The 27,668-nt window shown below is 41.6% G+C and overlaps 1 protein-coding gene and 1 long non-coding RNA gene across 6 annotated transcripts in view; one reads left to right on the top strand and one right to left on the bottom strand.

Moving 5' to 3' along the window:
• Window positions 1-2,218, bottom strand: part of LOC132539432 (uncharacterized) — a 31,915-nt gene extending 29,697 nt beyond the window's left edge. The window contains exons 1-2 of the long non-coding RNA XR_009550716.1: window positions 2,085-2,218; window positions 1,546-1,631 (exon numbers count right to left, since the gene is read on the bottom strand). This is a non-coding gene — a long non-coding RNA (uncharacterized LOC132539432). The remainder of the gene's footprint in view (window positions 1-1,545; window positions 1,632-2,084) is intronic.
• Window positions 8-26,961, top strand: ERGIC2 (ERGIC and golgi 2). Of its 5 annotated transcripts, XM_060194592.1 has the most exons (16): window positions 101-168; window positions 1,188-1,242; window positions 4,308-4,450; window positions 6,444-6,586; window positions 8,583-8,691; window positions 11,637-11,683; window positions 12,949-13,019; window positions 14,979-15,019; window positions 17,909-18,010; window positions 19,401-19,496; window positions 21,034-21,089; window positions 22,117-22,215; window positions 23,992-24,089; window positions 24,923-25,085; window positions 26,253-26,335; window positions 26,492-26,961. In XM_060194592.1, exons 4-16 carry the CDS (start codon window positions 6,481-6,483, stop codon window positions 26,552-26,554), a joined length of 1,134 nt encoding a protein of 377 aa, XP_060050575.1. In that variant the 5' UTR covers window positions 101-168; window positions 1,188-1,242; window positions 4,308-4,450; window positions 6,444-6,480; the 3' UTR covers window positions 26,555-26,961. The 5 variants fall into 5 exon arrangements, with proteins under 5 accessions (XP_007529985.1, XP_060050574.1, XP_060050575.1 ...); XM_060194591.1 differs by lacking the exon at window positions 4,308-4,450 and having other exon boundaries at window positions 56-168; XM_060194593.1 differs by lacking the exons at window positions 101-168; window positions 1,188-1,242 and adding an exon at window positions 2,590-2,679.
• The last annotated feature ends 707 nt before the right edge of the window (window positions 26,962-27,668 follow it).

Here is a 27,668-nt window from a genome sequence, read left to right as displayed (position 1 = left end):
GCGAGAACCTGCCAGTCTCCCTCCTTCCCCCCAACCAGCTACCCCACTCTTCTGACGTTTCCGGTGGAGAGGGAGTCGCTTATTGTCTCGCGGTATTTCTGGGAGACTGGCACCCGGGAGGCCTGGGTCCCTGAGAAACATGGCGGCCGGATGGGAGCGTCACCCTAGGTAAGTGGCCGAAGCCTCGCCGGCTGCCGCCCGCAGGGCCCCGGGGTGCGAAGGGCGCCAGGGAGGCCCAGGGCAGTGAGGCCCGCGCCGGTCGGGGTTTCTGTGTGTTCCTGGGGGCCGCAGGTGAGCCCCGCACTAGCCCGCCGCTCCTCCAGCTCCTCCCGCAGCCCGCGGCTACCGGCGCGGGCCCCCGGCTTCCTGAGCCTCGGTGTCGGCTTCCTGGAGCGCGCGGCGCGCAGGCAGCTGTCGGCTCCTGGTGCCCCCCCGCCGGCTGTGAGGTCAGGGGCTGACCCTGCCATGTGCCGGGGCCGAGGCAGGGGCCGGACGCGGGGCCACTTCACCCACTGGCTGCGCGCTGCGGGTGCCGGCCTCGGGGAGGGCGGCCCTGCTGGAGGCCGAAAGGTAGACCCGCCTTCCCTTTGCATGAGCCATCGCTGTAATCAGCACCCTGGGAGGAGAGCTGACAGGGTCTTAGCAACAAGGGGTTGGGGGGGGAGGCATAGAAGTCGATCCCTTCTGCAGGGCAGATTTAAAAATGGGGGGGGGGGTGTAGTGAAGCCTGCTTACTCCGAGGGGGTCTGTGCCGACTGCACATCCTATTTAACAGTCTCCCCAACGCCATTCCGATTGCCTTCTGTAGTCTAAGAGGTACTAGTACCAGCCTTCTTACGCCTTAGTTTCCTAGCTGCAAGCAGAATAAGGCCTCAGGCGGCTGGCAGTTACCAGAAGAACTAAGGCGTGCACCGAGCATTGACTGTTACCACCTAAAGTCACTTTTCTAAATTACGTGGCTACTCTAAAAATGTTGATTTGCCATGTAGTCAGAATATAGACTCGAAAAGACGCTGAAAAAGAACCGCTTTCTGATGCAGTATCTACCTTCATTGTTGCATGTGGTTGACATTGCCACAGAAGGTCGGGTTCTGGTTCTTGCTTCTGTTAACTTACCGATTACCAACGCCTAAGGTACAAATTCCCCTGTCAGTTACTAAGGTACAAATTCCTCCTTTTCCTTATAGTCTCATTGCAGGTTGGTCAGTTCCACTGCTCTGGGTGCCTTGATTAGAAACTGAGGTAGGCATTATGTCTTTGTTTCCTCTTTTAAAGCAAAGTAGAGGATTCTGAACATTGGGGGGGGGGGGCTTTCTTACGATTATAACACAACCAGAAATGGCACAGATTGTGACCCAGGGTTTTCTGATCACAGAAATTTGTACACAGAACACTGTATGTTGTGTTTTACAATAAAAAGAAGGTGTTCTTGTGGATATATAGTATTTGCAATGGGAAATTATTGTTTGTAAACTTTTTTTTTACCTCTACACTAATTCAACATTATCAAATAACTAAAAATTATAGGGTAGAGAAATAGCTTACCTTGTCATGTGCGTGGCCCAGGTCTGAATCCTGACACCACATGGAAGGTGCCAATGGCACTGGAGGAGGCTGTGGTGTCTCTCCACCTGAGTGAAAAAGTAAACCAGAGTAGTGACGTTATGCATGTCTAAGGTCCTGTCTACACCCACTAGTAAAAATCAGTAGAATGCAAATGAGTTGTAATTTTAGCTTTTCATTTCTAAAGTACATAGTTTTCTGTTCTGTCTCCTTTCTCAACATTACTGCCATCTCAAAATGACACGATCATCAGTGGTTTATGCTAGCTTGATGAAATCACAGTAACAGATTACTGTAAACTGGATGGCTTAAAACAAGCATTTAAGTGCAACAAAAGGGAATCAATAAATTAAATTAAAAAAACAAACACAAACAATAAGCATTTGTTCTGGGGATAGGCAGCCTGGAATCCTGCATTGGCAGGACCATCCCCCCTCTGATGGCTCCAGGAAAGAATCCTTCCTTGCCTCTTGTAGCACATGGTGAAGCCCTTGGCTTCTAGCGGGAGACATGGCTCTTACCTCAACTTCTGTTTGCACACCGTAGTCTCTGGCATCTGCCCCTTCCAATGGCTTCCTGATTTCTGGACCGACCCTGTCCAGTTGGATCTAACCTTAGCCAAGCAACTTGAACTCTCAAGTGCCAGGTGTTCGGGCTTCAGTGTATCCTTTTGTGGGACACAGTTCATGCCAAAACATGGTCATATGTATTGACCAATTAAGTATTATTCATCTCCTTCAGCATTTGTTTAACCGTGAGGTTAACTCAAAACAGGAGGAGCAGGAGGTAATTTGTATCTTCATTCTTGTTGGATAAGTACTTAAGTTTAATTGATCAGACTAAATAAAGTCATGAATTCTGTTTCTTAATATTAGAAAAGTATCTGATTATATTCAAATCCATATGAGATGCATTAGAATGTTGATAATGTGTGTGTTTTAATATGAATGGTAGTTGATTTAAGTGGTTTTCTTGACTCAGCTGCTGTCAGTCACTGAGTGCCTAGAGTTTTGTTGTTTGGTCTAGGAGACAGTTTAGGAGAGAACTTGAAGGACACATATGGAGAGCAGCACCAATTGGTGCACAAGAAGCCTAGTGCATTGGCTCCTACATATCGTGAGTTTTGTGGACTGGTACAAAAAGAAATGGGAACAAAAAACAGAAGGATGAAATTCAACAGCTGTCTTTCATTGCAGTTTTAAGTTTTACAAAGGAAGAATACCTCAGAATAAAATAAGCTAAAGATCTCTGTTACCTGCTTTTGTTATTTCATAAAAGAAAGGGCAATTAGACATACATGGGAAAGAAAGGAAACCTGAGCATAAAAGATTTTATTTATTAGTTACTAGCGTTATCACTGGGCCTCTGTGTCCATATGATCCCACTGCTCCTAGAAGCCTCCCCCCCCCCCCCCCTTAGAGTATAAGTGATAGCAGAACACCCACCGCTTCACCACTGAGGAAGCTTACCCTCTGCTGGTGCTCCCATGAAGTGATGTGGGGCTTGAACCTGGGTCCTTATGCATGGTAAGGTATTTACTGGGGGAGGCACCGATCAGCCCCCCAAAGGACAGATTTAAAAAAAAAAAAACAGTTGCATGATAATACAGAGTTTCAAGTGTGCAGCAGTAAAAATCAGCCATACCTCTGCTACATTACGCTCTGTCCGTCTCACAGCCAGCTCCTCCTGCCTGTCCACATTTCTGTCCCTTCCTTTCAGATAGACTTTATAGTCTAATAGTTTATTTTGTTTTTCTAGCTGGTTTCTCTGTATGCTACAAGTGAGTGAAATCATAGGGCATTTATATTTCTCCCACTAACTCGCTTTACTCAGCACAAGCCTTTCTGAGTCAATCTTTGTGATAGAATATGGCAGGATTTCAGCTTTTTGACAGCTGAGTACTTAGTATTCCACACCTGTGGGCACTTGGGTTGTTTACAGCTCTTGGCTTTTGTGACTAATGCTGCAGTAAGCTTGGGGAGGTGCAGGCAGCTCTTTGAATTTGTGTTGTTTTTTTTTTTCCTTTGAATAAATACCCAGAATTGGGATAGTGAATCATAAGAAATTTTCTATTTTCATCTTTTTGAAGACTCTCAGATGTCACCACCATCTAAATTTCCACCCACAGCACTCAAGGGTTTCTTTCTCTCTTAACTTGTTGTTTCTTGTCTATTGGATATTTGTTCTCATAGGCATGAGGAATAATCACTATTTTGATTTTCACTTTCCTAATACCTGGTGAACCTTTTTTTTTCTTTTTTGTAAAGTCCATGTGGGATTTTGGATTCAGAACTTCACAAATTGCATTTGCAGGTCCCCCCCCCCCCCCTTTTTAAGAGCTGGAGAAAGATGGCTGTTTTTGCAAGCTTGGTAGGATTCACTAGTGAAGATAACTGGTTCTGACTTTTTTAAGGAAGTTTTTAATTAATTAAAATTCCTTTGTGTTAATAAGCCTGTTCATTCTGTCTTTCGTTTCCTCTCTTCTTGCCTCCCTCCCTCCATTCCTTCCTTGGTATTTTTGTTTGGACAGTGAGAATGGGCTCTGCTTTGAGTTAACAAGGAATTAACTGAATCAGGATATAAAGTGCTCTGAATGATACCTAGTGTACAGCAGGCATATTAGCTATGGTACTAGGTGTTGACTGTTTATGTTGTATAATAAGACTTAAATGGGGAAGAGATGGTGAGAATTCATGGTAAAATACGCTATCTTATTTACTTTGTGCATCTGAAAAATGAATCAGGATTTGGAGAGAGCTTCCATCTGGAGAACACAAACTGAGGGAAAGTTTCCTTAAAAAAGCAGCTAGAAAGATGGCTGCTTATAGAGAACTGGACATCCAGATCACTTGATCACTGCTCAACAGTGGCTCTGCTGGGGGCAGTGGTGAGTACATGGGGTGAGTTTCTTGGAAATAGGTCGCTGCTGGGCCTATAGGAACAGGCCACAAAGCAGAGCAGGTGGGCTGGGTGCTCTGTTGGTTCTGGAGCAATAATCATGGCATCCAGGAAAAGAAGACACACAGAGTCAGGAAGCCACCTGCTAGGGTGAGCTAGCCAGGTGTTTTATTTCAGAGAGGAGCGCTGGCTAAGCTGTGTGACCTGTGCAGGGCTTTTACAACTCACCAGCTGCCTCCAGATCCTGATGCTCACGTCGCATTCAAGAGAAAGCATTTACACAAAACTTCTAAAACACAGACAGGGTAGGAAGTAAAAGCAGGTTCTTTTCATTTGCTCAGCAGTGTTAAGCTTACTATGTAGTGTCATCTCAGGGACTGTTTTAAGGAGAGGAGAAGTGAGTGACACATTGTATTTTCTGACAGGCAAATGTAGATGAAGACTCAGATCACAAACTAGTGTCCATTGGGCTTCAAAACTGCAATCTGGCTGTGGGTGTGCAGCCAAAGTGGGGAGCTGTCCTTGAGCTCAGTGGAGAGTTTTGTTGTGAAGATGAGGCTTGTCCATAGCTACTATTTTAACTCCAATGGGGGGAAAGCAGGAATTGAGAAGTTAGAGGGGAAACAACCTGGCAGAGTCAGCACTGAGGTCAGAGCATGAATTGAATGGCCTCCTGAGTGGACAGATCACCATGCCTGAGGACCTGGGTTCTAGCCCCCACTCCCCACCTGCGGGGGAAGCTTCATGGGCAGTGAAGCAGATCTGCAGGTTTCTGTCTTTCTTTCTTCCTTTCTATCTATCCTTCCCCTCTTAGTTTCTCTCTGTCCTGTCAGAGAGAAAGAGAGAGAGAGACAGAGAAGGGAAAAATGGCTGCTGGGAGCAGTGGATTCATAATTATGGCACCAAGCCTTAGCTATAATTCTGGTAGCAATAAAATTAAAAAGAGAAAAAAAACTACATAAATGAGAAGACAAAAGTATAGCCTGACGGCATCATCAGCAAGGGAAGTTCAGCAAAGGGAGTAAATCAGATGAATGAACGTGGCTTTCTTTGGCCATCTCTAGGTTTGACTCATGGAGTCTCCCCCCTCCCCCCCCCATAGAAAGAGAATGAAAGACACTACAGCACTGAAGCTTCCTTAGTGCAGTGGGGACTGAATTGAGGGCCTTGTGTATGACAAAGCAGGTCACTGCCCAGGTGAGCTATCCTGTGGGCTTCTCTGCATCCAGCTGCTTTGGGGCAGGCTTCCCTCAGGGACTGATGGTAGTGTCCTGGTCAGGGCCTGCTCTAACGTTCCTCTTCCTCCCTAAGATCTTGCATTTTGATGTGGAATTAGCACTTTTTCTCCTGCCACCAGGTGATTGCTGGGTGTCAGGGCCTGCACCACTCCAACTTTCCTGGCGGCCTTTTTCTTCTGGATAGTGAGAGGCAGATGGGGAACTTCTAGGTCATCATTGTTAGCTACAAGAAGCTTGCTTCATTCTTCAGTGTTTCAGAACTGCTACTTGAGAAACATTCTTACTGGCCAGTTTTTTGTGCACAGCCCAGATTATTGCCTGAGAACACACCCCTGAGAAGGAACCTCCTCAGCAGAAAGACCAGGCTCCTGTGTGGAGTCTATTCCTTGGGAGCAGGGTGTGAGCGTGTCTGGTGTATCTTCTTATCATCTGCTAGTGGGACTGTATTACGTCTCTGTTTGCCATCTTTAATAAGAGAAAACTCATTTCCCAGTTTAATTTGTACATTCAAATACTGTAGTTGTGATTGAAAATTGAATTTCTTTTTGCTTATGTATGTAAGTTGCCTTTTTATAATATGTCTTTTAGGATGGGTGTGGAGAGAGAAGTGTGGGTAAGGGTTGAGCTTTTTTTGCCCTCAAGGAGGTAAAACATCAAATTGTTCCAAGCACCGTTGATTAGGTGACTATGAATGGAACATTCATGTCTTCAGAAGCTTTCACTTGCTGATCGTTTACTCCATAGCATGACTATATGAAGGAAGAGGAAGGTTTTCCTGAAGATGAGGCGACTGAATCGGAAAAAAACCTTAAGTTTGGTGAAAGAGTTGGATGCCTTTCCGAAGGTTCCTGAAAGCTATGTAGAGACCTCGGCCAGTGGGGGGACAGGTGAGTGTGGGTTCAGAGAACATGGAGGGCCTGGGTGAGCAGCACACACAAGCATAGCCCTTTAAGGTCCTCAGCAGCAAATGAACCCTTCAGGCCTTAATGACTGTGCTCCGCCCGCACCCTCCCCTTGGTGGGTTCATTTTTCATCCTCTATGGCTCCTCACCCAGTGCTATCTGTGCCTGGCAGTGCCAGCTGAAACATTTGAACAGATTAGTCCAATTTGACCACTTCAGTGCTGTTCAGATATGTATAATTATATTAATAAGATTGTTACTAAAAATAGAATTGAACTTGGAAGAAGTTATTTAATGATGTTGAAGTGGTTTCCCTTCCATTTTGGTTAAAAAGAATCAAGGCAGGAGGCCGGGTACTGGTGCACCTGGTTGAGTTGCTTACATTACAGTGTGCATGGACCAGGGTTCAAGCCCCTGCTCCCCACCTGCAGAAGAGAATGGTAAAACAGGTCTGCCAGTGTCTCTCTGTCTCTTTCCCTCTCTATTTCCCTTCGCTCTCTCAATTTCTCTCTGTCCTGCCAAATAAAGAAAAAAAGGAAGGAAAAAACAAAACAGGCCACCAGGAACAGTGGATTCATCTTGCAGGCACCAGGCCCCAGTGAAAACCCTGTTGGGAAAAAAAAATTTTAAAAAGAAGGAAATCAAGGTAGACATAATGGTAATTCTTAGGTTTTGTACTATTGATGAGAGGTAACATGGAGTAATATAAGAACTTAGACTTGGAAACCAAAGTATCTGAAACTTAAATGCCAACTCTGTTCTCTCCTGAGCATTGACCAGGAGGAGAGTTGCTCAATCTATGAAATGGAGTTTCTTCTTTCATGAAGTAGAGTTAATACCCGTATTACCTAGTCTGTCACTGTGGTGATTAAATAAGCTGTGTTTGTTAAATGCATAAGAAATGTTATTGATGGTATTTGCCTTTCTTTTTCTCATGAAGAGCTAATAAACTATTTCTCAAAAGGTTGGCATCTCACTTAGTAATATGTGCAATAAGTTTCTGGCTATTTCTTATCTCTTGTAAAATTTTGTGAGTGAAAAGAGTTCTTGGTGCACAACCCTGTGTAAGTTTTGTCACAGCATGTGACTTTTATTTGCTTTCTGTCAGGTCTCTCACTTGTCTTCTTTAGTTTCCCCCATCATGATTATCACTGGGGTTTGGTGCCTGCACAGTGTGGGGGGTGGGTAATCCTTGCAGCACTGCTTCACCTGTCTGAGACAGGGACCAGTGACTGGGGCCCCCATCCTTAAGCATGGTAAGAAACTTCAAGAGGTTATATGGATTTCTTGCACAAATAGTGACTTCTCAAGATCTTGGGGTTTTTTTGTTTGTTTTTAGTTTTATTTATTTATTTGATTTTTAAATATTTATTTTCCCTTTTGTTGCCCTTGTTTTTCATTGTTGTTGTAGTTATTGTTGTTATTGATGTCATCGTTGTTAGGACAGAGAGAAATGGAAAGAGAAGGGGAAGACAGGGGGAGAGAAAGACAGATACCTACAGACCTCCTTCACTGCCTGTGAAGCAACTCCTCTGCAGGTGGGAAGCTGGGGGCTTGAACCCAGTTTTATTTATTTTTCTGAGAGAGAACTAATGAAACACAGAGCAAGTACAGAAGATGGCTTACCTCTGATGTGTGGGGGCTTGAACTTGTTCATTTAAGTTCTGTATTCTAATGCTGAGCTGTCTCCCTAGCCCTGCTTTGTGTTGTGTTTATTTTAATTTTCTATTTGGGGAGGATTAATGGTTTACAATTGACAGTAAAATACAGTAGTTTGTACATGGGTAACCTTTCTCGGGTTTCGACATAGCAATCCCTGTTTTGTTTTTTGTAGACATTCATGCATTTCGTAGCTGCAATGGGACTATTTAATATTTATTCAAATGGCAACCTTACTATGGAATTCCTTGCTAATTTGAATCTCAAAGTGGTTTCTGTGGCTTGTTTTAATTCTGTTCTTCTTTTTTGTTGCATTTCTCAGTTTCTCTAATAGCATTTACCACTATGGCTTTATTAACCATCATGGAATTTTCAGTATATCAAGATACATGGATGAAGTATGAATATGAAGTAGACAAAGACTTTTCTAGGTAACTTTTTTCTTTTTCAAATGCCTTTGGCTTCAAGTTGTTTTAAAAAGAGTTTATCTTTTAAAAAAATTGGAACCATTATACTTGATTAATTCTGGTTCTGAAGAAATCTTGGAACATTATTAATGGCATATAATAGTTTCTATGTGTGTCTCTTTCTACATCTTTCTGACAAATAAAATATAAAAATTAAAAAATGGCATATAATAGAGACAGTATTTTAGAATCATTTAAATACTGATTGAATTTTAAAACAGCTTCTTTAGTATACCTTTCTCTAAACAGTTTAGGAGAACATGTCTTCCATAGCTGTGAGATAGTGGAAATTATTTAATGTTTTGAAACTATCTGCTCTTCAGACTTTCAAGTGACATAATTATAACTTAATAGCTATAAATTATATCTAAGCCAGATTTGTAGCATATGAGTACTTGTGAGCCTTTGAAAGTATAGTGTCTTAGTAAATAAAATAAGTGTTATAGTACTTTTATGTATTTGTGTTTGGCTTTTTTGACTAGCTGAAAATCACTGGTTCACACTATTAAGACTGATAGATAGGATAGGTAGGAGAACAAGTTCCCTCTGCACTGTAGCCCCACACCTGTGCTTATGTGCTTCAGTTTCCTTTTCTGTAAAATAAGAGTTAATGGTCCTTTTGAGATATGTGAGCATAAGCCAACATTGACAAATTGCTGTTTGGCAAACCATGACACTATCTGACACCTATTTCTTTATCTATAGCAGGGGTAGGGAACCTTTTTTCTACCAAGGACCATTTGGATATTTATAACATCATTTGAAGATTATCATTTTAAAATTAGCATTTAAGGTTACTGTAAAAACTAGGTGTATTGAGTGGGCCCGGCAGGAGAGAGCATTAAGCGCACGTGGTGCAAGGATCCCTGTTCCTTGGAGCCCCTGGCTCCCCACCTGCAGGGGAGTTGCTTATTTATCTCTAGCATGAATACTAGCTTAATCTTATCTATAGCATGAATACTAGCTTAATTCCATTAGTTTTCTAGGGTTGTTTCTGGTTTTCTAGTCTCATTTGTCTTTGACATTAGAGAAACACTTTTTCTCCCAAATGAAGCCGTAAGTAGCATGTGAAAAGCCTAGTGGAGGGGCCCCAAGCCCTTTTAACCTGGCCTTCCCCTCCATTCAGGCCCCTGCAGTATCTCCTGACTTCAACCCCATGTCTTACTTCAGTGCAGCTTCCCATGGTTATTAGGAAGACAGTTTGGCCTCAGAAACCATGAAATACCATGCAGTTCTCAAAGTCTGTAATTTCTGTTCAAGCCACGTGATATTCCATTATTTACAGTGCATACTTTGACATTTTATTTGATTTAAACTTATAATTTGAAAGTAAAATAGTGGCTGAGCCTTTATAGGTCCATGATTAAAGTTGAAAAACCATCTATTCCTCTCACCCTCTCATCTTTCTCTTTTTCATTGATATTTCCATTACATTTCATTGATATTTCCATTATTTCCTCTCAATTTCAAAAGCCATATTTGTACATAGATCATCATACTTTATGTGTGGTATTCTCTGTATAGAAGGGAAGTCTGGCAGCTCTTATTCTTGATTTGAGTCTGATATTCAGATTAGAATATTGATATAAGATTTATGTAAACAACAGAAATGAAAAAGGCATGAAAATAGAATTATCACTTTTTTAAAAAATATATTTCCTGGGAGTCGGGCGGTGGCACAGTGGGTTAAGCGCATGTGGCGCAAAGCGCAGGGACCGGCGTAAGGATCCCGGTTCGAGCCTCCAGCTCCCCACCTGCAGGGGAGTCGCTTCACGGGCGGTGAAGCAGGTCTGCAGGTGTCTATCTTTCTCTCCCCCTCTCTCCCCCTCTCTCTCTGTCTTCCCCTCCTCTCTCCATTTCTCTCTGTCCTATCCAACAACAAAGCAACGTCAACAATGGCAATAATAACTGCAACGAGGCTGCAACAACTAGGGCAACAAAAAGGGGAAAAAAATGGCCTCCAGGAGTGGTGGATTCATGGTGCAGGCACCGAGCCCAGCAATAACCCTGGAGGAGAAAAAAAATATATATATATACATATATATATATTTCCTGGGAGTCGGGCTGCAGCGCAGCGGGTTAAGCGCAGGTGGCACAAAGCACAAGGACCGGCATAAGGATCCCGGTTCGAACCCCGGCTCCCCACCTGCAGGGGAGTCGCTTCACAGGCGGTGAAGCAGGTCTGCTGGTGTCTATCTTTCTCTCCCCCTCTCTGTCTTCCCCTCCTCTCTCCGTTTCTCTCTGTCCTATCCAACAACGACGACAACAACAATAAAACAACAAGGGCAACAAAAGGGAATAAATAAATAAAATAAAATATTAAAATATATATATATTTCCTTTTTGTTGCCCTCGTTTTTATTGTTGTAGTTATTATTGTTGTTGTTGTTATTGATGTCATTGTTGGATAGGACAGAGAGAAATGGAGAGAAGAAGACAGATGGGGGGATAAAAATAGACACCTGCAGATCTGCTTCACTGCCTGTGAAGCGACTCCCCTGCAGGTGGGGAGCCGGGGGCTCGAACCGGGATCCTTAAGCCGGTCCTTGCGCTTTGCACTGTGCTACTGCCTGACTCCCAGAATTACTACTTTTAAAATGCCTCTGGGTTTGGCCATAAGAAATGCTATGCAAGCTGGGGAAATAGCTTAACTGGTAGAGCATCAGATTTGCATGCCCTAAGTTCCAGTTTGTTCCCTGGTGCTCTGGCTTGTTTCAGTGTCTCCTGTGAAACTCTCTCATATGTAGGCAAGAAAATAAAACTTGTGGGAAAGATGCTATTCAGGTTTACTGGCATGCTTTATCCTGTTGAAATCTCCCCCCCTCCCTTTTTTTTGTATATCAGTGGGTTTGTAATTCATCACACTTTTTTTATTTACACGTCCTAATGTTTACCTTTTTATCTTTTAGCAAACTGAGGATAAATATAGATATTACTGTTGCCATGAAGTGTCAGTGTAAGTACACGTTTAGTTTGAGGCATTCATGTGTGATTATGGTATAATTCAAACAAAGTGCTGGTTGTATTTTGTTGTGGCTTAATTTACACCTTGGATTTAATTTTCACATTTTTTGTGATACCTATTTTGCCCTCATATTCTACAGATAAATCTTATTTTCATTATTTTAGTCCTCCTCCTCTTTATCTTAGCTTTTACCTAAGTCTTTTAATAAGACTATGTTACTTTTTTTTATTGCATTCACTTGATTCTACCAGTGTTAGTAGAGAAATGATAATATTTCAGGTATATAATGTTTGGGTCAGTATTGCTCTCAGAAATGAGGGTATCTTTTAAGTTGCTAATATGAAAAGTGGAGGCCAAGAATTCAGTATTTTAAACCTTTTTTCTAGTTGAGATAGTTTTACTCAATTGAAGAGATGGTTTCTTGAAGATTAACCTTGAATTATTTTTCCTCTTCCATTTATTGTTCTTTATGTTTGTGCTCTCAAGAGAAAAGCTGTTAATCTAAACTATGAAGTAGTGTCCATACTATCTATCATATTTTGTATTATTACCCATGTTTGAAGAAAATTTAAATTATTTTTTAAAAGGCATTGGTAGATTTGAAGATTTCTTTTGCTATTGAAAATAATTCTTATAATCTGTTCAGTAGCCATTTAGTACCTTTGATTACATTTTTGCCAATATTAGATAGTTAGTAAAGTTCATGCTTTCTTCAGTGTGATTCTCATCTCTCTCTTTTCACTGAGCAGTAGAAAAGTGTTATTAGGGGCTGGGTGGTGGTGCACTTGGTTGAGCACACGTATTACAGTTTGCAAGGACCAGGGTTCGTGCTGCAGGTGTCTCTCTGTCTCTCCCTCTCTATCACTCCCTTCTCTCTTGATTTATGGCTGTCTCAAATAAATAAAGATAATTAAAAAAATTTTAAGATAAAAGTGTTACAAATTGTTGGAATGATTGCTACTGCAAGCCACACAACACTGAAAATTTTTGAGCAAATACAGGAAAATGATTGTAGGGCAGGGGAGATAGCATCATGTTTATGCAAGGAGACTCTCATGCCTGAAGCTTCTAAGTCCCAGGTTCAATCCCCAGCACCACCGTAAGCCAGAGCTGAGCACTGCTCTTGTAAAAATAATAATAATAATGAAAATGATTGTACATGCTTGTGGATTTCCTGTTAGCCATTGTAACTGTTTACCTTGCATTAGACATAGGTTAGTCTTCCAGAATATAAACTTCTGTTATTTTTACTGCAGATATTGGAGCAGATGTATTGGATTTAGCAGAAACAATGGTTGCATCTGCAGATGGTCTAGTTTATGAACCAGTAAGTTTGTTTCAGTTTTTTTGGAAGTAATTTGCTTTAAGGTATTAGTCTCTTGACAGTTTCCATACTTGATTTTTAGATGTTTCTCAGCTAGTGTTTGTTCATATGTTTTCTTACTTCAAAGGTAACCCAAATTCTTCAAAATTGGAAGGGGGGTATCTACTATAAAAACCTTGAGAATAACCTTTGTCTGCACTTTGGATAAGCCTTTATAGTCAGTTTTATAGCCTTATTCTTATTTTGTGTTCTTGTTAATACTTCCTGATAACTGTCTTTCAGTTGTAATTCATTGTGATATCTTTCTTTCCTTCAGTTTCCAATTTTATTGTACCGTGCTAGATCAATGCTTTTAGACATCTAAGTTGTTTCTGTCATTGTAATCAAGAATGAAGTTGTATCTAAGAAATCTCTGTATCCTTTTACTTTTCCGTCACTCTCCACTTCCCAAGCTAGGGAGATCCTGCCGCTCCCTTGTTTCATAGCCTCATCTGTGGCTAGTGGCCCATCAGAAAGCCTATGCAGCACAGCAGCAGGCATTCCTACAGCAGAGATTGAGCTCCCAGCCACTTTGACCTTGTAGACTTGTAAGGCATAGAAGAATTTTTAAACCAGGAATAACATGGCAGAGTTTTAATACTGACCATTGCTATCTTGACTTTTACAAAAGTTTTAACTTTTCCCTCTTCCCACACATGAAACAGGAAAGAACACGTACCGACTGCATACAGTTGTGCTCTAGGTGTGGTGAGAGGGAGCCAGCGCATCCTGCCTGGCCAGTGTAGGGGTCTGTAGAGCCCCTTCTTCCCCATGCTGAGCAGGATGTGGAGGCATGAGCTTAGCCCCTGGGCTCTGTGGTTTTAGCCAGGGAACATCTGCAGGTAGCCTCATCTATTTTCACTTGGGGAATCCTGGGGAACACACTGCAAATATGCCACAAGAGCAAGCCAACTAAACTCACCTCAGGCAGAAACATGGAGCTATTAGGACTGGAGCATGTGGTGAATAGTCTTTACATAGACAAGAGAATCCACAGCTGCAAAAAATGAAGGACCCAAAGCTGCAGAGGTGGCACTGCCTGACAGCTACCTAGAGAGCCAGGTTCTGTAGGGATGGAATTAATGAGTGGAATTAACACATTGTAATATGAATTGTTTGTACAAAAGTGAAAGGCAGACTTTCAGTTATAAAATTAAACCATGGACATCATCACAAGCCCTGAGAAGCTTGTCCCTCTGAGTCCATAGGTAACTAACTGAGCATAACATTGAACTGATAGAGCCTAGATAAACTTTTAGGTCCTAGATATCCGCTTTGTGCATATGTTAGACTACCAACTTATACCCACGTCTAAAAAGGTAGTGAATGGGAAAATGTTTTAATATATTATATAAAATATATTAATACTGTATTGGAATAAGAATAGCACATTTAGAAATGTTTTAGTTTGACTTATAGAAGATTGGATGTAAGTCATGACTACTTAGTATAATGATACCACAAATTTCTTTCTTTTTTTTTTTTATTTTATTCCCTTTTGTTGCCCTTGTTTTATTGTTGTAGTTATTATTATTGTTGTTGTCGTCGTTGTTGGATAGGACAGAGAGAAATGGAGAGAGGAGGGGAAGACAGAGAGGAGGAGAGAAAGATAGACACCTGCAGACCTGCTTCACCGCCTGTGAAGCGACTCCCCTGCAGGTGGGGAGCCGGGGTTCGAACCGGGATCCTTATGCTGGTCCTTGTGCTTTGCGCCACCTGCGCTTAACCCGCTGCGCTACAGCCCGACTCCCCACAAATTTATTTCTTGCTCAAAGAAAAGCTCTTTTCCTCATGTTAAGAATATCAAGGGACAAGGGCAACAAAAGGGAATAAATAAATATAAAAGATAAATTTTTAAAAAAGATTTAAAAAAATACCAAGGTACTTTACTGGTGCTAGTGATGGTATTTTCCTTTGTTTCAGACATTGTTTGATCTTTCACCACAGCAGAAAGAGTGGCAGAGGTAAGGAAGAAGTGTGGGCCAGGGGGTTGGGTGGTGGCGCAGCGGGCTAAGCACACGTGGCGCAAAGCTCAAGGACCTGCATAAGGATCTAACAGTAATAACCACAACAAGGCTACAACAACAAGAGCAACAAAAGGGGGAAAAATGGCCTCCAGGAGCAGTGGATTCATGGTGCAGGCACTGAGCCCCAGCAATAACCCTGGAGGCAAAACAAAAAGTGTGGGCCAGGGAAGTCTTGGTCTTGTTTTGTCTGTTGCCAACTTACAATTAACATAGTTCTCTGGACATTTTAGAGTGAAATAATAGAATATGAACTCTAATGTCCTTACAATGAAGGAAAAAAGCTACTACATTTTAGGAAAGCCACATGTAATATTCTGTAGTGTACTCTCAACCCTATTTTTTTATTGTAATTTCACCATTTAAAGTAGTATCTGATCATTATTTAAGATTCAGTGTGAATAGAACAGATATAAAGTAAAACCCTTTTAGTTCCATAACCATTGTACCACTGACTTAATAGTAATAAACATTTCTTGTGTAGCTTTTCAGAAATTTTTTTGTTAAGTAATTTTCTCTTCCACATTTGCTTGTCTATGCTTTTTCTAATACCACTGGGATCCATCCCTACATCTGTTCTGTCAGTTACTGTCTATGAATCTGCTCGATGAAGATGTGTGGACTATTAAAACATTTTTCGAGTTTCACTGGAAATTGACATTAAATAAGTGGAAGCATATAATTTGTATGTGTATACACTGCAAAAGTCAGCACACTTAGTTAAGTCATTACCATTTTTTCCTTTCAATGAGAACTTAGCAAAGTGTTAAATATTCTCTCATTTTTAGCCTGATCTCTTGGACACCTTCCCATTTCTATACATACACAATGGTAAACCATTTTTTAGATAAACTACATTGTGTTTAATTGACTCATAACTGATAAGCATGTAGATTGCTACCAGGGTTCTAATACTGAAAACAGCGCTCACTAAAATTTTTGAACCAATTTCTTTATGTACTTGTATGAGTGTATATACACACACACAATTATTAGAAATGGAATTTCATTTTTAGAGACTATTTAATAGGGGCCAGGCAGTGACACACCTGATTAAGTGCACACATTACAGTATGCCTGGTCCCCACCTGAAGGGTGAAAGCTTCACGAGCAGTGAAGCAGCTGTACAGCTCTATCTCTCAATTTTTTTCTGTCTCTATCCAATAATAAATAAATAAAAATATTTTAAAAACACTTTGCTAAGTTCTCATCAAAAGGAAAAAAATGGTAATGGTTGTTAACATTAAGTGTGATTTTGCAGTGTATACATACACAAATTATATGTTGTATAGCTTCAACTTATGTTTAGTCAGTTTCCATTGAAATTGGAAAAAATGCTTTAACAGTCCACGTATCTTCATAAAGTAGATTTGTAGATTCACTTATACTTCAGAACATCTAAGGGTACTTGTTTCTGTGCAGCCTTAACAACAGTGGGTATACATGGGCACTGCTTTGAACTTAGCCAGTTTGATGAAAATGGTATTGTACATGTATTAATTAACATTCTTGGTTAATCAAATATATTTGCATTTGTTTCCATTGGTATTTATATTATCACTGCTTTTTGGCATCAACACCCACTCTTTGTTCAGTGATTGCTTTTTTTCTGGTATCTTTCAAGCCCTTTGATATATTAAAGATTGTAGTCCTCTGTGTCCCCGTCCCCACTTATATATGCTATTTTCCCAGGTTTGTAGGGCATGCCTTGTGCTAAGAAAAGCTTTATCTAATTTAAGATTACAATTTATCTAATTTAAGATTTATCTAATTTAAGATTATAATCCCCCTTTTTATTTACTTATTTATTTTTTACTCATTCTTTTTCTTTTTGATCTCAATACATTTCAAAGGTTTTTCTCTTTTAATTTCCTGTTTTAACATTTGGAGAGGTTTTAAAATGAAAGTTGGATCTAGTTAAAGAGTAGACAGGAACAGTAGAGTGTCTGCTGCTTTTATCAGCAAGCTATCAGCTGAATACACCACTTCAGAAATACTAGAGTGTGAAATCCCCTCTCGTCCATAACTCCTATCAGGACTGCAGACTGGTAATGAGTGAGCGCAGAGGCTGTGCTTGATTACGAAGGCAATGGGCAGTTCTCACCATAGTAACCCTTTCTGTGCACCTTCACATGTGCACAGAGGAATACAAGCTCGAGTGCTTGTTGGTCTAATTAAGGTAGAATTACACAGAGTTCAGTGGCATCAGATTCTTTCCCCACTGCTCAGCACCAAAAGTTGAACAAGAGACAAAGAGATATGAAGCTTTCAGATTTTGCTACCTTTGAGTCCAAAGACATTAGGGTCACCCAGGGCACCCTCCATGTCTTTAGACATGAAACTCTGAATTTGACTGCTAGTTTCTTGATGTTTTCTAGATTGTTGTGTTCTGCTTCTAAACAAGCCACCTTGGAGGTATCCCTGGCCTAACATGTTCCTAGACAGTGAGCATGCCAAGGCGCCATTGTCCTGTGAGAACTGACCTGGGTGTGGGTCTTTAAATGGTAATCTCTCACACCAGCTGCTTCCTCCCTATGTGACCTCTGACCTGTCTCGCTCTCTGTATCTCTAATGTGTCAGAGAGCTGTAATTGTTGCACGTGTTAATGGAAGGTGAGCAGAAGCTCCTGAGTGTCCAGGCCCCATGGTGGGCAGACACAGACTTACAAAGAAACGACCAAAAGCCCTCAGTGTTGTGCTTTTAGAGTAGAGTCCCTTATAACCAGTCTTTCATGGTTAAGTCAGCCAGCTGTTGTTATTTAAAGTGTGTGTTGGCTTTCTGTGTGCACCTTGCTGTATTTCTAAACTGTGGTGTTTGCCTTGTATTTAGGATGTTACAGCTGATTCAGAGTCGGCTGCAAGAAGAACATTCACTGCAAGATGTGATATTTAAAAGTGCATTTAAAAGCTCATCAACAGCACTGCCACCTAGGTGAGATTTAGATGGGAGATGTATAACTGGGGCTGGGAGAAGGCTCAGCAGATACAGGGCAGGCCCTGGGTTAGAGTCCTGGCACCAAATGGAGCCGAGGGCGGGGGGGGGGGGGGACACTCTGTAGCAGCCATGCAGTGGTGGCTCTCAATGTAGAGAATAAAGTTTGATCTGGGGAAGTCACTCAGAAATTGTACACAACCCCATGTCTATTCCCCATCAACATGTGACTTTACTGTGTTTATTAGCTCTCTGGATCTCATTTTTCTTAGAGACACTGTAATCAGTCTTTATCTTAATAGACTTATATACTTATAGAGGAAAAAGAGCTATTCAGGTGCCATAAGACAGAGTCCAGGGTTGAACCTGTGACCTGGAGCCTTAGGCATGCAAGTTGGTGCTCTATAGACAGAGCTATCTCCCTGGTCTTGTAATCATTCTTTCTTTTTCTTTTTTTTTTTATAGAGTAATTGGTTTTTAAAAAATATTTATTTATTCCCCTTTGTTGCCATTGTTGTTGTTAATGATGTCATCATTGTTGGACAGGACAGAGAGAAATGGAGAGAGGAGGTGAAGACAGAGAGGGGGAGAGAAAGACACCTGCAGACCTGCATCACCACTTGTGAAGCAACTCCCCTGCAGGTGGGAGCCGGGGGCTCGAGCCAGGATCCTTACGCAGGTCCTTGTGCTTTGTGCCACCTGTGCTTAACCCGATATGCTACCACCCGACTCCCTTGTAATCATTCTTATGATAAAAATCCTTTTTCTTTTAAATTTGTAACCTGTGATACCAGGATGATCACAAATAGATGATTTTTATTTAGTTGTTCTGTGTTGTGTGTGTATGTTATATCTCCATATAAAATTGTACTTCTCACATTCTTACGAGTTTGTGTAAGGTGAAGAACTTTGTTCTCTTCACCTTCTTTCCTCTTACCAATTATAGAGTAGCTGATAGAAATTCTGTGGTCATGAGAATAAGTTGAAAGCTCTGCAGAGGCTTTGCAGGCCTAGGATTAGAATGTCTTTGAACTCTAATGACAGACTTTACTCGTTCCATTCTTACTCCCATCTCCCACTGCCCCCAGAGTGCCAGAAACAGGTGGTGCCATGAATCTAGCCTTAGCCTTTCAGCCTTCTCCCACTGGATGCAGTTCTCTGCTTACATTAATGGAGATACAATATATATCTAATAGTTACATGATTTTCCCCCCATTTTGTAGATGCATGGTTCTTGGTTTATAACTAAGATTTTAAAAATAAAATGCTATTTAGATCATTACTTGACATTGATGCTTAGGAATGGTTCCCTCCCAGTCTCCACTGTGTCGGCCGAGAGCTGGTGACTGGAGGGTGCCCTGGGTGACCATAATGTCCCTTGCCGTCACAGGGAGGATAACCCATCAGAGCCCCCCGACGCCTGCAGGATCCACGGTCATCTGTATGTCAACAAAGTTGCAGGGAACTTCCACATAACTGTGGGCAAGTATGTCCTTTTCACATACTGAAAATACTTCCCCTAGTGGGCAGCTCAGGTGAATGGGATTCCTGACGAGTGAAATAACAGATGGCAAATAACTCCAGGATTCCCTAAAACCAGGCACTTGTACCTTTTATGTCTCCAGACTGGTGTTTGAACTTCTGCCTCAACATAGTGAGAATTACCTTTTACAAACCCCTTGGGAACAAAAGTAAGGCAGCATCTCCTCTCCTATTTTCTAGATTCAAGCAAATGAACTGTAACCAAGTGCTATTTAGAACCTCCGTGCCAGGGTGAAGTAGCCGGAAAGCTTTCAGATATTTCACTAGTTTGTTAATTTTGTTGGATGGGATTGGTTTCATTTTGTTCCTTCCTTGGGTGGTTCATGTGAACTTGAACCACCCCTATCTGGTTTTAAATAAATGTTTTGATGTAGTTAGAAGTTACAGTTGGAACTTACCGAGATGGCATACCCAGTAGGGTATGTGCCTTTCTGTGCATGAGACTCTGTGTTTGAACCCCAGCACCACACAGGGGCGCCAATGAATGAAATTATTGGCTAAGAGTGGTGGTATCTCACGTGCACAAGGCCTTGCTGCTTTATTAAAAAGAGAAATTGGGAGCTGGGCAGTAGTGCAGCAGGTTAAGCACACATGGTGCAAAGCATGGGGACTAGCGTAAGGATCCCGGTTCAAGCCCCCGGCTCCCCACTTCACAAGCAGTGAAACAGGTCTGCAGGTGTCTTTCTTTCTCTCCTCCTCACTGTCTTCCTCTCCTCGCTTTCTCTCTGTCCTATCCAACAAGACAGCAATAACAGTAATAACAACAGCAACAATAAACAACAAGGGCAGCAAAAGGGAAAAAATGGCCTCCAAGAGCAGTGGATTTGTAGTGCAGGCACCGAGCCCCAGCAATAACCCTGGAGGCAAAAAAAAAAAAAGAAAAAAAGAGAGAGAGAAACTGATGTCAGGTAAACATGGGGGGATAGCAGCTCCTTTCAGGAGAGTGTCCAGCACAGAGTTGGGGAGTCAGCACTCACCAGTCACCTGGCCCAGCTGCTGTGGGGAAAAATAGGTATATACCACCACCACACTGCTTTGATGACACATAGTTGGAAGCTGGGTAACACGATGCTTCCATTTTTGTTCTTTCAGAATTATTTACTTTGGCTATTTGTGGTCCCTTATGAATTGATCTGTTTCCTTGAAGTAGTATCCTTAGGATTTTGATAGGGATTACCTTGAATGTCGCTTTGGGTAAGAAGGCCATTTTAACAATGTTCACTTTGAGTTCATGAATGTGGGGAGCCCATGTGTCTAACAGTGTCTGTCCTACAGTTTTCAGGGCACCTGTCTCATGTCCTTCACTAGATTCCCTCCCGGATGCCTTAGTTTTGTGATGCAGTTGTAAATGGGATGGTTTCCTTGGTTTCTCTTTGCTCGGACTCACCCTTTGCATATAGAGACAAAGCAGAACATAGTCATTTTGCTGTGAACCTTTTCCAAGCAGTGATTACAAGTGTCAGTGTTTTCCCTCCCCACAGAGCCATCCCGCACCCCCGAGGCCACGCTCACCTGGCGGCACTCGTCAACCACGAATGTAAGCAGCTATGGCTTCCTCTGGCTTCCTTTGTAGTGAGGGGCAGAGTGGCTGGCTGGGAAAACAGCTGCCCAAGAGCAGGTGGTGGAGGGGGTTGCTGGCTCCTGTTGCCTCCTGCCTTCAGCTCCCTGTGGTGCTTGAGGAAGGGTTGGGGCACCCTTGGTGTAGCTTGTCCCTCGGCACACTTGTGCTCACGGCAGCGGACAAGGGAGGGAAGCCATCTAAAGTTTGTTTCAGTGTTTAAACCCAACGCATGTGCATGCAAATTACTGAAGTTAGTTTTCTGAGAAAGTGTCAAAACTTGGTTTTTAAAGCCTGCCTTAGAGAATATAATCCATGAAAAGTCACTTCAGTCTCATTTAGCAATAATGTGGACTGAAAGCCAATCCCAAGGGCTGAGCAGTGGCACGCCTGGTTAAGTGCACACACTCCCATGTGCTAGGACTGGGCTCAAGCCTCCAGCTGCAGGGGGACACTTAACCAGCAGTGAAGCAGGTCTGCAGGTGTTTTCTCTTTCTCTCTCCATCTCTATCCTCCTCTTCCCTCTTTTGATTTTTATCTGTCCTAACAAATAAGAAAAAGAAAGAAAAAAAATGGCATCCAGGAGCAATGGATTCATTGTGCAGGCACTGACCTGGTGCAATTAAAAAATCAGTCAATCTGAGTAGCTTCATTATTTAGCCACTGAAATATCAGTTTTTCTAACTGCAATCTTTACACTTTTGATTTGGGCCAGGAAAAAAAATTGATTTCTCATTATCAAGAGAAGGTAAAATATTATTTCTTCAAGGTAAATTTGTAATTTGAAATTAGAGATGTATCATCTTTAAGAATTCATTACCCATATACATTTCATTCCTACAGATTTGTTGGCTTTTTCTTCAAAATAATGTGATTTTAAATATTATGTTATTATATCTGTAGATTCTAGATCCTTTCATTTGAAAATAATCGTGAATATTGGTAACATGTAGTTTTAAATGTTACACTTTCTCAGTTTAATTGGTTTTTATTTATTGCCTTTTAGCTTACAACTTTTCTCACAGAATAGATCACTTGTCTTTTGGAGAGCTTGTTCCAGGAATTATCAATCCATTAGATGGAACTGAAAAAATAGCTGTAGATCGTAAGTATTTAATTATAGAAAATAGATCTCTTTCTCAGCTACCTGAGTAGCAATCTTACATGTTTAAATGCTTGGCAATCTTTCATTGGTGATATGTATGGAGAGAATTTGTCTTGTTAGTTAACACTTGAATTTGAAGATGAATCATAGAACAGAAGGTTTTCTTTCCACTTTCCATTCTGATTCTGAACTACACTGAGATCAAAATGAGAGACATTGATTGGATTGATAGAAATGAAAAGTCATACATATGGAGCAGAGCAGTGAGAGATAAAAGTACACATTGTAGGTTCTGTTTAGGTGAAATTCTAGAATTTCAGAAATTCCAGACCAATTTCTGAGTGTGGCCTAAGAGAGAAGCAAAGGAGGGAGCTGTCCAGGGTGCTGAAAGTGTTTGCCTGGTGATGTTGCTGTGGGTGAACAGTATCAGGACCACTAAATCAGACATTTATAATAGTGAATGCTTTGGGTTCAGTGACAGTTTTCACATTAAATGGTTGCCAGGCTAGCATGGGGATGCCTCTTCTTGGGTGCGTACTCTCTGGGTTGGAGAGATTGCGACTGGAGCCAGCCTGGGCTGCTACTCACTCAGCGACACGAGAGAGATGACCCAGGGACAGAGCTACTGGTGGCAAGGTGATTCAATTCTTTATTGATCAGAGAGCCAAGGCTTTTAAGAGTCGGACCCAGAAGTGGCAAGTTGGAAATGGAAATGGCTTGACATGCTTTGGAAAGGGGCGGAGGAAGCCAAAAGGGCTGGGAAAGGTAGGAACTTCCTTAGAAGCTTTTTGAGGGTTTTAACTGGTAGGATTAATAATACCCTGCAGACAGGGAGGGTCTTGAGGGTAGAAAGAAGATAGATCAAAGGAATGGAATGGGTGGGGATCTTTCAGGCAAAACAATGATTATATAGATAATAAGGGAGCAGGCCAAAGTATCAGGAATGCAGGGTGCTTTGTGAGTCAGGAGTCTGATAAGACGAGGCAAACCTTGGGGGGTTGTGTCTCTCCTCCCTCTACCTTTCAGTAGAGAGAGAGAGAGACTGACAGGATGGATGTCCCCTCAAGTCAAGCCCTGCCAAGCTCAACCACATCCTCACAATTTCCCTACACATGGTGTGAAGAACATCTGTTTCCAGGGCAACCATAATGAGAGGCCTTGTCAGACTGTTTTGTACTATGTGAACTATTAGTTTTTTAAATTAGTAATGGATAAAACAGTGGTGTTTATGGCATGTGATAAACCTGGAAATGGCTGATGCCTGTGCATGGGGTTCTTCTGTGGCCCAGGCACTCACTGCACCATTGTTGGGGACTTTCTTTGCTTATCTCCTAGCTGTGGAGTTAGTTACTTATGCTAGTACAAACACTTGAGTAATTAAGTTCTCTTCTGCTACATTACAAGTTTTGTGATGATTGTCCTAATGTAACTTTATGGGTCCAGTACTCAAAAGAAACACTGCCTTCATTTTCATATCTGATAAAATGATAATTATATCTAACTCACTAGTTTATCCTTAACGTTATGTATATATGTTGCATGTGTGTGCATGTGCTCTGAACTTGTTTTTATCAAGTATGAATATAATGAATATACTGATTTCATTGATTTTTGTGTTAAATTTTGTGTTTTTTTTTTTTTTTTTTTTTTTTGCTAACATTAAGTCATAATTGGCACTAAATTTCAGGTAAACATATTTAATGGGAAGGAAGATATAGTTTTAATAGTTGTGTTACTATGGAGCTGATGAAAACACACATTTTCTTTTTATTCTAGACAACCAGATGTTCCAATATTTTATTACAGTTGTGCCAACAAAACTACACACATATAAAATTTCAGCAGACACCCATCAGTTTTCTGTGACAGAAAGGGTAAGTTGAATCTGACCATAGTAAATGTTTAGTTTGCCCCAGTTCTGCTGTGAAATGAGGCTGGATTTTTAAGAGATAGCTACCTGGCAGAGTGCACCCTATTCCACCTTCAAGGACCCGGGTTCAAGCCTACGGCCACCACACAACAATACCTGTACAGGGAAGCATCACAAGTGTAGAGCAATGCCACTGTGTCTCAGACAACAAAGTGTCACATGGTTTCATTATGTTCTGGGGCAAGAAGTGATGTAGGTATTTTTTTTTTTTTTTTAAATCTGCAGTTTAGGGCTAGCAAAGTAGCTCACTTGGAAGGTGCGCTGTTTTGCTATGTATACCACCCAGGTTCGAGCCCAGCCCCTGCTGCACTGGAGAATGCTTCCATGCTATGCTAGCTCCCTGCCACTTTGTCTCTGTCTCTATCTGGAAAAAGTCATAAAGTCTGGAATAGTGGCTCTCTGGTGATGACATTAAAGAAAAAGTGACTCAGGAGTTCCTGCAGTAGATAAAGCTAGGGACTCTCAAGTATGAGGTCCCATGATTGATCCTTGGCATTGTATATGCCAAAGAGATACTCTCTGCCTCCCACACACCCCTTTCATATTATAAAAATAGATCTGTACATTTTCTGTCAGCATTATGCTTAGTAGTAGTGCTTTTCCTTAAAATTTGAATTTTCTCATGTTTCCTCGTGTGATGAGCAGTTCTCATATGCCTGCTGGGTTTGTTCCTATTACTTATTTTGAACCCACCCCAGGGGTATTTGTTGCTCATGTGAGCTAGATAGCAGACAAGAGGTTTTGCTCATCTTCTCACCCTTCCTTCCTGCCTTCCAGGAACGTGTCATCAACCACGCAGCGGGCAGCCACGGTGTCTCCGGCATCTTTATCAAGTACGACCTCAGTTCTCTCATGGTGACGGTGACGGAGGAGCACATGCCCTTCTGGCAGTTCTTCGTGAGACTCTGTGGCATTGTTGGAGGCATCTTCTCAACAACAGGTCACGATGCCACACCTACTGTCTCGTTTCTGAATAGGTGGCCACAGTATAGATGCTTCCCCTCCAGCTCTGAGAGGTGGACATATGGCTGGGGCTCCGGTACTTGCAGAACGTGCTCATTATAGTCTAACCCCAGACCTCCCAGACTTTAGTATGCATTAAACAGAACTAACTGGGTGATTTAAGGGCAGCTTCTTGGTGAGCTACCCAGATCCTGGAGTTGAATTCAAGCTCTGCCATAACCTAGCAGTGGTTTCTCTGGGTCACCTAACTTTTCTGAAATTCTCCCCTTTGTGAAAATGGGAATTGTAGTACCTCACTAGAAAATGAGTGTTGTAGAATAATATGAGAAAATGTCTAGAAACAGACCCATAATGTAAGTTTTGGTTTTCATTTAAGGTATTACTATATATATATATATATATATTTATTTATTTATTTATTTATTTATTATTGGATAGAGACAGAGAAATTGAGAGGGATGGTGAGATGGGAAGGGAAAGAGGCAGAGAGACACATGCAGCTCTGCTTCACCACTTGTGAAGCATTTTCCCCTGTAGGTGGGTCCTGGGGCTTGAACTTGGGTCCTTGTGCACTGAAATATATTGTAGTACTTTGAAATTTCTTAGTGTAATCATATCTTATAGTATGTAAAACCAAATTTTTTAGTCTTCTTTTTCATTTTTGACCAGCAATTACAGATTTTTCAAAGATAACTTGTATAATTGAAATCTTGACTATTTGAAACTTAAGTACAGTAGATAAAGGGAACATTTTTTCCCTATCTTTTTCCACTGTTCAATATTACATGAAGCTTATCTATATAAGCTCAAGTTTGTAAGTGAGCAGGTAGCTTTTCTTTTGAAAGTCTTTGTCACTACATTAAAATTCACTTAAGTCTGTGGTGCTGATGCTACTTTTCAAAATTCTGTGGATGCGAGATGGGAAGACTTGATTTCTCAGTTAGGAATTGCACATGGGGTCTTGTGCTTTTGAGAAGGAATCAATTATTGAATCTGTCTTGTTGTTTTTGACCATGAGTTAAATAAAGTGATTTGTTTCCTTTATTAATTCCATTAAATGGTTTTTAATTGTTGCATAGCAACTTAGGAAGTCATTTTGTTAAAAGCGTAATCTAATGACTCATGAACTTATTTTTTCTTGTAGGCATGCTACATGGAATTGGGAAGTTTATAGTCGAGCTCATCTGCTGCCGTTTCCGGCTTGGCTCCTACAAACCTGTCAGTTCTGTGAGTGGTGGTTCATGGTGCTCGGTGCTCGCTAGGTCACAGGGTCAGGGCTAGATTAGAGAGCAGCTTACAGCAACACTGCCCAAATAAAGCAGTATGTTGAAAGGGGCCAGTGTCAGGAAGGAGGGTAACACTGTGCTCTTCTTCCTCTTCCAGGTCCCCTTTGAAGATGGCCACACAGACAACCACTTACCTCTTCTAGAAAACAACACACATTAACGTCTCCCAAGGGAAGGAGAGAAACGTTTGCCTGAAACAGAGAAACCTTTTTTTTTAAATAATAAAATATTGTGCAATATACTCAAAGAAAAGATGAATGAGAAGCAGGAATCACACCCAGGAAGAAAAAAGAGAGAGAACCCCCAAACTGAAGTCCTTTTTGTGTTGTGTCTGTTGCACGTGTCCTGGAAGAATGTGTCTGAGTGGAGACAGTGCCATGGGGTACTGATCTGAGGAGGAACTTTCTGAAGTTGGCACGGCAAAGGCCGAAACCAGACCTCACTTCCGAGTGAGAAGAAGCCGAAGGCCAGCCGCTGAGCCACATCTGGAGGGAGTAGGCACTGAGGCGTGCGAGTGTTCGCGTACTTTGTTTTTAAATGATGTCAGAATAAAATATGTGAAACAGACGGACACCTAGTCTAGACTTCAAAAAGTTGTTATCAGGTCACATTGCTAATGAAGGAAAGCAGGAGCATCCCATGTTGCAGCCATATAATATGAAGCCATCAGTAATCTGGTCTGGTGAAGCTAACTGCTTGCATGTTAACTGGCAGCTGCTGACTTTTCTAATGGTTCAAGACAGAAGTCTTAGGAGAGAAGACATGGGCACTGTAGTACTTAACAGATAGCCTTCACATGTTGTACAGTGGGGACTTGAACAAGAAGAAAGCACATTTAAAAGAGATGTGATGTTTCCTAATCAGATCCTTAGACTACATATGTGGGGGAGGGGGGGCACGGGTGGCACTAACGAGAAGATCTACTACAAATAATGAAAACTTCAGTGAAAAATATTGCAGCATGAACAGATAGATGAGGGCAGTAATGTCCAGCCTGAGGATATCACAGTTCAGACTGTCCAGTGAGTTATAAAACTGGATGCTGAAAGGACCTACATTCAGAATCTCCTGAATGTGTTCTGATCCTGTGTTAGACTGTGCTCTGGCCTTCTTCCCTAACAGGGTTCATCTTAAATTTCTAGACGATGAAAGGCTGGAAATGGTAAGAGGGAGAAACAGCACAGGTGCCATTAAAGACTGCTTGGAATGTGTGCCAACATCAGTTTTCCTTTGTAATAATGTCAGTAGAAGCAGCACCAATCAGTCTACAGGGT

The sequence above is a fragment of the Erinaceus europaeus genome, chromosome 7 (genome assembly GCF_950295315.1).
Source record: "Erinaceus europaeus chromosome 7, mEriEur2.1, whole genome shotgun sequence".
NCBI classification, from domain to species: Eukaryota; Metazoa; Chordata; class Mammalia; order Eulipotyphla; family Erinaceidae; genus Erinaceus; species Erinaceus europaeus.
Note: the sequence above shows the minus strand (reverse complement) of the source record. Positions and strands in the feature narration are given on the sequence as shown.

Excerpts from the sequence above, each read along its gene's own strand:
- ERGIC2 (XM_007529923.3), top strand. The coding sequence starts at position 6,481 with ATGAGGCGACTGAATCGGAAAAAAACCTTAAGTTTGGTGAAAGAGTTG. Across the intron at positions 11,684-12,948 it reads TGTTGCCATGAAGTGTCAGT|ATATTGGAGCAGATGTATTG; the intron begins GTAAGTACACGT and ends TTTTTACTGCAG. Across the intron at positions 13,020-14,978 it reads ATGGTCTAGTTTATGAACCA|ACATTGTTTGATCTTTCACC; the intron begins GTAAGTTTGTTT and ends CCTTTGTTTCAG.